This window comes from Aptenodytes forsteri, unplaced genomic scaffold, assembly GCF_000699145.1.
Source record: "Aptenodytes forsteri isolate BGI_AS27 unplaced genomic scaffold, ASM69914v1 Scaffold7, whole genome shotgun sequence".
NCBI classification, from domain to species: Eukaryota; Metazoa; Chordata; class Aves; order Sphenisciformes; family Spheniscidae; genus Aptenodytes; species Aptenodytes forsteri.
Window position 1 is genome coordinate 2,165,095 of NW_008795919.1, and position 11,310 is coordinate 2,176,404.

The following is an 11,310-nucleotide window of genomic DNA, read 5'->3' on the forward strand; positions in this document are numbered from 1 at the left end:
ATGGAGCTGCACCACCCAGCTATCGAATGTATTTGTGTTAATCTCACTTTGAATATACAACTGAAGTTACTATCTCTGAAACTTGCAGCCAAGACTCCTTTCTATCAACCATCTCTATTGCACCAACACTCAGTTCTAAGCAGCTCAGGCATTTGTCATAAATAAAACATTTTTATTATTTGTCTGCATCTTCCAAAAAAGAAAAAAAGCCCCTCCTTCTGTCATCCTGAAAACTATTTCGGATGAATTGTCACGCAGCTGTTTCTTCCCATATAAATCATAGGGGATTATTCTAGATGGAAGTGTTCACTTCGGGAAAACATGAAATCCTTATAGATCCCTAGAACTTACAATAGATAGATAGCAGGTGTTTCTCTGAATACTAGGATAGGAAAAACTAGGTTCACTTAAAATTTTACATAGCTCTCGCTGGAAAAGTAGTTGAGATTAGTCATCACAGCTCCTCCAGGTGTAGAACTAAACCTAAAACAGAAAATGAAATTTAGTCAAGCTTCAGGAGATTACATTGAACTTCCAAATTACTTATTTTTCTTCCTAATAATGGACCTCTTAGAAGCATTTATCCACTTTTTTTTTGTGTAATATGGTTTCTGGGAAGGTGATCTAGGGGGGAAGTATGTGCTATTCCTGTCTATCCTATCAGCATTTAACAGAAGATGATCTATAGAACTTGAATCTCCAGAGATTATTTTACCAGACCCTTGGAATATGTTCATTTTAACTACAGTTTTTATAGAAAGGTATCAAAATGAATCCTTTAATTTCATTCTGACAGTGTCAAAATATTGAGGTTTCTATCACATTGAAGCATTTCCTTTTTAAGTGTTTATATTTTTTTATCCATAATATTGATTGGAATTTGTAAGTGGCATCTCCTATAGCACAGTGTTTCAGCTTCATTCACCCAAACCTAATACTCTGGGTTTGTATCAATTATTTTAGATTTTAGACCTTATAGTAAATCTTGTCTCTTGTTCAGATTTGGAATTTGGTGAGAATGTAACTGGAAACCCAATTGCCAATTAAATCTTTAGCTCTGTGCAGTTTTACAGCAACTAACAAACTCTCCCTAAAGTACTGAAAAAATAGAAAGCAAATCTGCATGGCCATACCCATAGGAAGGAGAAAATGGATACTGGATCCCATCGCCTGCCATTGGTGATAGATCCTGGATGTTGCTGGATAGTGTAGGTGGGGTCCTCTGCTGGTATGGATAACCAGGCTGAACCAGAGCGATGTAGTTCAACATCGGAGTGTAAGGTGGCTGGAAAATCGGCTGTGGGCTGTATGGAGCTACCTGGGGAGGAAAAAGAAATCGCATACATAAAAAGTGGGACAGGAATACTGACAAGGCAGTAACCCCATAAATGGAAATTGGAGTTATCGAAAGTATTTTTTTCAGACGCACACAGTGGTCTCTCCCAATTTTATACAAAACTAGAGCATAAGCAATAAATGTTTTCAGTTAGAGGCTCAAGGCCATCTCATCGAAAGTATTTTTTTCAGATGCACACAGTGGTCTCTCCCAATTTTATACAAAACTAGAGCATAAGCAATAAATGTTTTCAGTTAGAGGCTCAAGGCCATCTCTTGAGCTATTTGGAGCACGTAGTGCTCCAGCAAACTGTATTAATTTATACCAGTTCAGCATCTTGTCCCCAAATCTATTTTTGGGATGGCACCAATGTAAATCTTGGCACATGACAAACTGCTCTGACTAATCTATTGTGCTTAGCATCTGTGTTCTGCAAATTAAAGCATATTCATAACCATTTAAACGCACCTGTCTTGAATAGCATCCAAAGGAAGGGTGCAGAGCTTGCTGATACGGGATCCTTGCTCTCTGATATGGACCCTGTTAAGCATACGTAGGGCATGATTTTTAAAACAGTCTGAGTTGGTCCATTAATTACTTTTGTGTAAGCTTTTTAGGGGAATGTTACACTTGAAGAAACCAGGTTGAGATAAGTGTATTTCTTAGCTTTGGGCAAAAGTTTTCTCTTCGTCTCCCTGAGATGTCCAGAATGGGAGTCTACTTTCCACTCTAGCTCTGTTCTGCCTGGGGGAATATTCAGTTCCGTGTTGACTGCTGAGGGGTGGATGGACTGTGTGCTCATCTTATGCTAAGTAGGTATCTGTTGTGCTAACTGATCACTGACTTAATGGAAAAAGTGAAAATTCTTGGGCTGTAAGCTTCCAAGGGAGCTCGGTCTGGTAAAATGTGTGCTCTGGGTCATGTGTCTCCACCCTCTGTCTTTTATAATGGGCTAGTGACAACTTTTGATGGCTTGTAGGATGAACTGAGTCCTGCTAGAGCACCATAGCTTTGTTTCTGGTGTGTTCGTTGTGGGTTGCCTTTTTTTTTTGCGGAATCAAAGGGAGCTAGGGGAGCACACCCATAGAAAGCCATGGCTACATGGGATTCCCAGTATTCATTCTTTTATTTCTTTCAACTTGAGCATTGAGCTTCTTCCTAATCTTAGTTGGCTTTTTTACTTTGATGTGAAGTCCTGTTTCACTAGACTAAGAAAGCAGTATCCCACTCTGTAAACGGGGCAATCGCACGAAATATTTGTAATGAATTATTAGGTCAAATATTTGTAAATACAGTATAAAATATTTGTAAATACAAGACAAAAATGGAAACTCATGAAGGCTGAGAGAGGTCAACGTTCAGTATCTGTGTCAATAATACATCATCCTTTGATGTCATCACAACCATCTCAGAGGACTGCATTACATGTGATGTTAAAGCTTTGTTTATGACCCAAAGCCACTTAATGTAACTTGCCGTAGTAGGATAGCAGTTGGGTTTCTTACTCTATCCTACGAACCAGAAAGCAGCTGTCAAGATAGCAGCAGGTACCCTGAGTCTGTCAGTACAGGCCTGGGAGTGTTCTACTATCTTCTCACAAAATGTGGGTCTAGTTTGTTACCTGAAACTGTGGAAAGTTTGAGTGGTTGGGAAAGATGGGAAGCAGAGGGAAGCTCAGACTCTGCCACACTGGCTCATTTAATGCTGTGGTCATTGAAGTAGTAGAAAAGCCTGAAGTACTTGCATTGTATTTAACACTTTTATCTGATGTTGCGGTAGTTACTGTAAAACAAAACAAGGTTAAAGATATTAATAAACATGCATTTTCTTCATTAATCTGTGGAACGCTTGCAATTAAGAGGACATGCTTTGCCTGTAAGCAAAATCTGTTTAAGATATCTGTTACTTTTGCAGGCTATAGTTCTGTAACATAGAGACCCAAACTCAGCAATTAGCAGTTCAAATTCACTTGTAGGGCAATCAAACTCTGACCCACAGGACCTGGAATAAAGCTAATTGCCTGAGCCGTAAGAACGAATTAATTGTAAGAATAGAACAAGAACCTTTGCCCAAAGTTCAAAACTCTCTGAGATAAGGAAATTACAACAGAGAATAAGTTGATTGTGTCTTAAGTCTCCAGCTGATAAATCTAGTCCAGAAGCTTAAACAGTATGTCTGGACACACACCATTGTTTTTGTCTATTCTAAGATCCTTCAAGGAATGTAGTTATCAATACTCTGTGGAAATCGGGATCTTTTAAATGTCTCACACTGGGAACCCAAAAATCATGACATTACAAAAAAACCCAATGAACCCAACAACCCAAAAAACTCCACCGCAAACCCAGAAAACTAGCTTCTAGAAAATACTGACCAAATACATAAATCTCCATGGTCAGGACCTTTCTATAGCTATTCTATTTCAACATGAGAAGGACATTGGATAGGTGCTAGTTGGAGGGGAGAGAGATACCAGCATCCTACTATGATTTCTTGAATGGAAAAGTAGATCAGTATTTTTCAGTCTCTTACACAAGGCTTGGAAAGGACATCACCACAGAGCAAATGTTTCAGTGATGCCTGACCAGCTCCTGCCATCTGCTTTTCAACAGCTTCTGGCTTATATCTTAGTTTTCCCGTGACTCCCAGCTGGTGTTCAAGGACCATGCCTAGATCCATACCTGGATTCTTTGTGACTGCATCGGAATCGGTTTTGGAGCAAATCTTGGCAAACGGCGGGAGCTGCTGCTTCTGTCCTGTGGCTTGACTTTCTGCTGTTGTTGTTGATGACGCAGCTGTACTACTCCTGGCAGAGCTGAACATGCTATTCTGTATGAACTCCTTCACTACCTTTGCTTCCTCAGCCATTACCTGATTGCCTGCACCTTTGGCAGTGTCTGTGTATTTCAGTAGCAATGGCACCTCTAGTGTGCTGCGAGTGCCTGTCACGCTGCCATCCTCCAGCCCCTTGGAATTCTTGTGGGATTTTGCTGAACACAGAAGGCTGGTGATAACAGATTTAGCAGAAAGCTGAGCATCACAGAGAGCTCTTAATTTCATCTCCCTTTCTCTGTTTCCAGTCATTGCTCTGTATATGCTTTCGAGTCCCTCTGGTTCATCTAGCAAGTAGTTGCTGTAAGAAAGTGGAATAAGGCTGCTGTTAAAGGAGGTTTGACTTAAAATTGATCTACTGTTCTTGACTCCTCCTAAACCTTGCATTTCTGTCTCAATTAGCATACTATGTAAGGCTCAAGTATTCTTAACTTAGTTAATGCATCTGTCCAAGAATAACTGAAGCAAAGTTGGATGACAGCATTATAGGTGTGCAAACAATGATTACAGAATATATGCTTAAAAATATTTGTGGGTCAAAATATATTTTGATTGACACAACTTAGATTTGTTTGTTTACAAACAAGATGATTCTTTGGTGGTGGGTGTGAATGAGTTAAACATGGTTTGAGCTGGATTACACTTGCCATGAGGAAGAACTAAATGGCTCCATGTGCCATAGTATTAGAGCAGTTGGTAATCATTATTGAAGTTATCCTTGCAACAGTTTGTAAAGTGGAGAAGCCTTACTTCAGTTACACAGCTAAGCCCTGTGGTGGTTTTCACATCATCTGTCAAAGATGTAAATTTAACCCCATGATTCTGGACATGAAAAGAGTTTTCTGGATTGTATGCCTTGTATCCTGGTGTCCCCAGTGGGAGAAACCTTGTTTGTTCTCCAGGCTCCAGCTTTGCATGGTTTCAACCTTCGGGGCTCAGTAGATCCTTAAATCCTTGCAGGGTGAGGGCCTGAATTTCCTTGGGTTTACCTGTTATCACCTGTAAGGCTTTAACAGGGCTGGGTGTTGTAGTATTTGTAGCTTATTAACCATCTGTCATATAGGAAGATAAGACTGTCAGATGGTTTAAGCTGTAGGGTGCATCACAAAGCACCTCTATACTCCTCAAAGTCCTCTGGGACCTTACAGTGGGACTGCTGTCAAAGCTGAACGGTTTTGTGTTCTTTTTAGGCACATCTAAGTGCCTATAACGGTTACCTCCTCAAAATACCAATTAGTGCCTATTGCGGTTACCTACTCAAAGCACTGATTTAAATTCCAGTTTGCTCTTTCATATCCACATATGTTCAATAACTTAATGTATTATCAATTTATTCTTCTTAGCTTGAGGGAAAGACTGATGCTCTGTGCACGCACTATATAGATACATATATGGTTCATAAACAGCTAAAATTAGGAAATTCTGAATTGTAAATGTATCTATCTCTAATCATAGGATCACTATAATTAGTAGGATGCTGCTTCTCCCCTATTTTTAAAGAACACAGATATTCTTTACCAAAAACCTCAACAGATTTGTACTGTGGATATGAAAATAGAAAATTTTTAGGCTGTTTCTGAGTACAGCTTATTTCATGCAACTTTTCACACTATCTTTCAGTGGGATTCTGGTCTCTGACTGCTTCACAGGCTGCAGCCCTGATTCTGCAACTTTTTTACTCAAATCTTGTATTCTTTGGGTCCCCTCTTACCGCTTTGTGCAACCTGTTGGCATTTGTGCCCTGACTGTAGTTGGAAAGACTCAGAGGTGAGGTGGTAACTATGCTTCTTGTGTCTCTTGGACTAACACATTAGGTTACGGGAGTCCTGTGTTTGAATATGTTTGAAGATGTGAATGCAGCATGTCATGTTCCTAGCTCTGATGCTTGCCTATGAAGCTTTGTCCTCTTATGGAAGATAAGCTCCTTTATGTTGGTAAATAGTGATATCCTCAACAAAAGAGGTTCCTCCTGTCACCACCTGCTCTGGGCATTCTCAGTAACTTGCTCTTCTGTATCCAAATGCTCCAGAACAAAACCAGGAAGGTGAAATGTTGTTGTTTGTTCAAAAGATTCCAGATACATTTTAAAATGAGCATGCTAGCTATTTGCATAAGTCAATATTTTAAAATAATTAAGGATTGCTAAATTGAGCAAGGTCATGTGGTATAATCTTTGGCTGCTGATGCTATTGCAGCTGATGAATTGGGTAACACCTTTGACAGTTGGTATATACTGAAAGATTTTTCTTAATCTGTCTTTCTAGAAGTCTTTCAGGAGTAATAGAGGTAGCCGAGGTAGGGTACAGAAGCTTCTACCTCAAAGGTGGAAACCTGACCTAGGGCTGTCTCACATGAATTGCTTCCATTTTAAAGCAGTTCATTGAGCTCTGTACAGTAATTTGGTTTTAGCACTGCAGTTTGGCTATTGTTGGAAGGTTCAATGACTGATGATGGACGTACTCCGCTGTACAAGTGCATGTGCAGAGGGTACTTCTGTCCTGAAGAGCCCGCTAGCTAATTACAGGAAAACATTGCTGAGAGAAATGGCCGGATGAGTTGCCAGAGGTAACTCAGCAGATCAGTAGATGAACAAATGAGTAGAGGGTCATTATTCTGAACCCAAGGATAGTACTTTAGCCACTGGACTCTGCTGTCTTTTTAATTTCATCTAAACTGAAGTTGCTGAGTTTATCTTGGATCCTTGTGGTTGTCTCGGCCACTGCCTTCATCGCAGGGGTCCTGAAGTTCACAACCTCACAGTAAAGTAGCAAAATGAAAGCTATTTTGATCTGCTGTCTCTGCCCAGTTGCACTAGCTTTCGGGTAATTGCAGGTTGTGTGAGCTAGAAGTCATGTTAGTTAGGCTGGCTTTGCTGCAGTAGACTTATTGCTAAAGACCAGATCTATATTCCTTTAAGAGTAAAATGTGTTATTAAAGAATACAAGTAAGGCTGTTAGTAGTTCTTCACTGGTTTGTATAATGCCTTCTTTCCTAAAACTTCTTAGCAACTGGCAGGACCAAAATAGGTGGCTAACTGAGCATGTGCTAATTGTAAAAATATTTCAGCTGTATAACTTAACCTACCACTATAGGCAACTCTATGGGCTTCACTGGTTATTCTTGATTTGCCTGGTTTCCCTCCTCCTGCATTTATTCTGGAGACTCTTATGATTTTTGGCTTATTTAGGGTATGGAGGAGAAAGGAACGGAGCCAGGACTCCAAGATGTAACTACTAGGTTTCTACCTGACATAGTGTTAGGTACTTCCCCTTCTGTGCCTCCATGTCTTCATCTGTAAAATTATCTATCTATTTCCTCATCTGTGAAGTTCTCTTTTTGAAGATGAAATAACTGTTTACACTCTTTCATGTACCAGGCAAGATGGGCCAGATTTGCATGGTGTTTTGTTTGGACTTTAAGAACTGGACATGTGCTAATGCTTGCTGATTTTTAGCTGGATTTATAATTTTTACTTTTTCTGTTTCAGGAGCATACAGTAAATATTAACCTATTAATCTGAAGAGCATACTTCCCTCTTAAATATTATCCTATTAATCTGAAGAGCATACTTCCCTCTCTTACCATTATTTGTCCTGTGAAACATGATTTGGCATAAATTTTTCTGTGCTAAATTCAGCTTTTCTTTGTAAAGATCAGCTGTTTACAGTAGCTTCCTTATTACACTTTAATTTTCGATTTTGCTCCTTTGAATGCTGCTTTCACTTCTTCCTGTAAATATCTTTATATGTGTGGTTGTTTTTCTTTAAATGTTGTGGGGAAGCGAATGCAGCAGCTGCTTATGGTGCTTCAGAATTTGAAGTAGTCAGATTTCATGGGACACACTTTTTCCAAAGAAAATTGGTTATAGTGGAAAAAGTGGGAATAATTTGCCTCATTAGGAGGCTGTCAGATGGCAATCGATGTACCCTGTGCCCCAGGCTTTCATTTTAACAGGTTACAAAAGTCTCGTTCAGAAAGGTGTAAAGGAAAGCAGGAGCCTTTTTCTCTAGAGCTTGGGCAACCCTTAAAGCTCACTTACTTGCTTTGGGAGCTGATGCTGTCTCTTTGAAGGGTCCCTGACAGGTCTGAGCAGAGAGCATGCTGCAGCGGTGGCACCAATGATGGGAGCTGCAGCTCTTCAGAGAGTTGTTGAACGCGTTTCCAGATCTTGTGGCAAGCCTTGTCCAAGCTATCCTGGGGAGTGTTGTTGTGGATCCAGATGTGCCTAGGGAAAGGTCCCAGTGGGAACGGACCTTCAGATGTTACTATCTGAGCTGAAAACTTATTCCTACCAGGGAGCATCTTTCAGCCTCTTCGCATTCACAAACAGTCTTTTTGAAAGAGGTGGTTTGTGTTGGTAATGAAGAGCCGTGGCAACCGCGGAACCATGGGGTCTGGCAGCTGGCAGGGAGGGTAACAGCTGGAAATGTCTACTGGGCTTCCAGCAGCAGGAATGGAAATGGCAGCGTTGTGTCCTTTCACACGGTTGAGAGCATTCTCCGGCATAAATTTCTAAACAGACTCCAGTCTTCAGCATTCAGCTGTCCCTGCCTCCCTGTACCTGAGTGCTGTGTCACTTCTCGTGTGTCTGCAGGTGGCTGAGCCCCATGGAGTGCACAGACGACTGTCCCTCTGGTCCTTTTCCCTTCTCTTGCCCTCAGTCCCTCATCTTTCCGCTGGCATGAGATGAAGAGCAGAGGCCTTGTGTGAGAGAAGCGGTGCATATAGGGGTGTTCCTGCTTTAGCACTTACTCTTATTTTGCCATGGCCCAAAGAGGAGCAGCAGCATCCCTGTCTGAGGCCCATCTGGAACACATTTCATCCCTGCTCGAGCAATTTGTGTCCTTGAAACTCTTCGCAGCCTGCTCTAGATCCATCTTCCACAACAAGTTGCATAGAAGTCTGCTCTATCAGGAAATAGGAGGAGGAGGGACGGATTTTGACTTACATCTCACAGCAGCTGAACCTTTTTTCTACTTGGCCACCTTCTGTTCATGCTGTGAACATTGTTGAGCCTGTGTGCCACCTAGGTTAGCTGGGCCTGCAGGGCTGCTGCTACTGCAGTATTTCTAGTTGCAAGCTTCTGTAACTTCTCCACATTTCCAGAAGCACAGTGGCACTTCTGCTCCTCTGTGCTGGAGGGGGAGAACATCTTCAGTCACCTTGTAAGCCCTTCTACTGCCATGGAAAAAGAACTTGTTCTCAGTTTTGGAGCTTGCACGTTTTTTGGCATCAGTGCTACAGAATTTTGCTTTGGGTACTGTTTCTTTTCAACATCCTCTCTGGCATTTTGGGTGCTGGGCTATAAAGCTTGATCTAGGTATGAAAATATAAGGCAAAGTATTTTTTTTAAATATAAGATACATACACGCCTTCAGATGCAACAGCTGTGTATTGAATTCTTTGCTACCAAAATCATTATGCTGTACACTTAAGATCTTGGCTCTGTACTTATCTCTTTTCAGATAATCCAGAACTGGACTCTCCTGTCATGTAGGTTAAATAGCGACTGCAGTTTCTTGCTAATAGAGGCATTATTCATAGCTATCTCTTAACTCATGGTTATGCCCAGATAAATGCTCTTTTCCCCCCAATAGTGATAATATGCGATTAAGAGAGAATAAATGAGGTTGCATGACATTTACTAAGATGTTTTGGGTTTTTTTTTTCCCCATACCCAATTACTAATTGTGGTACTTAAAATTTTAGGGAAAACGATCATGCTCCTGGTATGAAATGCCTTCTGTAGTTCCTCATATCACCAGGGTGGCTGTATTTGTGAGCCAGGGAACCGTCCGCATTCATTGGAGCATGATGTGTGCAGGAGAGAGAAAGAAGAGCCCTATGGATGTGGCTTTGTGTCAAAACTAGAGGGAAAACCAGGTTTTGGCACTCTGAAAGTCCTTGATTTTTGTCAGTCTGTTTCTCTTCCTCCAGGAAGGTGTTGTGAGGACTTGGTTCATACCTGTGAACTGCTCTTGGCTCTGGGTTAAACTGAAACTTGGGGATATTGCAATCGCTGTCACTTATTTTATCTGGAGGAATCACAAAACTGATCAGACTGTTTTTTGTCAGGGAGGGTGAGGTACTGTGTGATAAATGGAATAAAAAGTCAGCCAAATATTTGCAGAGAATGTGGAAGGCAGTGAAGTCGAAAGGCAGCAGACTCATTTCAGCCCGGGCTCTGACTGCGGGTGGCAGTGCAGAGCAGAACTTGTCTCCTGGTGGGTGCTTACACTGAGGATGGGATTTCTCTTTTAGCAGGGAGGTAATTTTGCAAGGTGGGAAGCGAAGTGAGTGGTAGGGCTTGGAAGTGGGCTGTTAACCAGAACCGGCGAATGCCTCCTTGTTAGAGATGGGTTGTAATCAAAGTAGTGGGTGATTGCAGTGATGGTTTCTGCTGTATTCATCAGTCTTGTCCATTTAGCAAATAAATGCAGGATTTTTTGTGAGAGTTAGACCCTAAACCTTAGTGGTTTTGAGAAGGAAACTTACTTGGGAGGAAACCCTTGATTTGAAATAGATATGATTTTATTAACCGGGAATAAAGTGGGATTGTATCTCCTCAATGACTTTATTATGCCTGTAGATTGTTCTTGGTGCAGGGCTAGCTGACTTTGGCTCAGCCTGTACCCTGCTGGTGAGCAGCAACCAAGTCACATCTTCAGCTGAATGCAGTTTTGGGATGGGGGGGATTCTTTGAGGTGAATAGCTGTATAAGGGAAAACCAGTGTATGGAGCTGTGAAGTGTGGTACCCTGTTCTCTGATCCTTTTGTATTTGGATCTGTGCCTTTGAACAATAAGGTCTGTTTGAATAGGACACTGCGGTTTAAACAGACATAAAGCAACTCTTTCATGTAACAGCCCTGGTTGCCTTGGCTCTTGGCATCGGTTCACAGTGTAGGCAGTGGAAGGATTGAAATGCAGAGGGGACACAGGGAAAGCGAGTGAGAAAGAGGATTGATTTGAGGGTGGAGGGACAGATTTGCAAGCCCTCGATATAATTTGTTTTTTAGCTGTCAAATAAGCTCATTCAAGGCGACCGGAACAAGACTGAAGAAGGGGGTTTTGCAGCAAGAAACTGCAGCAAATGCAAAACACGAAGGCAGGGGGATGGGTGGCGAGTTGAGCCACCAGCCCT

General features: G+C 41.5%; 1 protein-coding gene across 1 annotated transcript; it reads right to left on the bottom strand.

Moving 5' to 3' along the window:
• Positions 1-407: 407 nt before the first annotated feature.
• Positions 408-8,470, bottom strand: CUNH1orf94 (chromosome unknown C1orf94 homolog). Its single transcript, XM_009284827.1, has 6 exons — positions 8,208-8,470; positions 4,018-4,469; positions 2,958-3,118; positions 1,805-1,876; positions 1,134-1,318; positions 408-483 (listed from the first exon to the last, which is right to left on the bottom strand). Exons 1-6 carry the CDS (start codon positions 8,468-8,470, stop codon positions 408-410), a joined length of 1,209 nt encoding a protein of 402 aa, XP_009283102.1.
• Positions 8,471-11,310: the final 2,840 nt, after the last annotated feature.

What these genes read in the sequence shown, in the direction of transcription:
- CUNH1orf94 (XM_009284827.1), bottom strand. Translation starts at nt 8,470, where the DNA reads ATGCTCCCTGGTAGGAATAAGTTTTCAGCTCAGATAGTAACATCTGAA. An exon ending in AGCATCAGCTCCCAAAGCAA is followed by an intron (nt 4,470 to 8,207) that starts GTAAGTGAGCTT and finishes ACTTTCTTACAG; the next exon opens with CAACTACTTGCTAGATGAAC. An exon ending in TGCAGTCACAAAGAATCCAG is followed by an intron (nt 3,119 to 4,017) that starts GTATGGATCTAG and finishes TTTGTTTTACAG; the next exon opens with TAACTACCGCAACATCAGAT.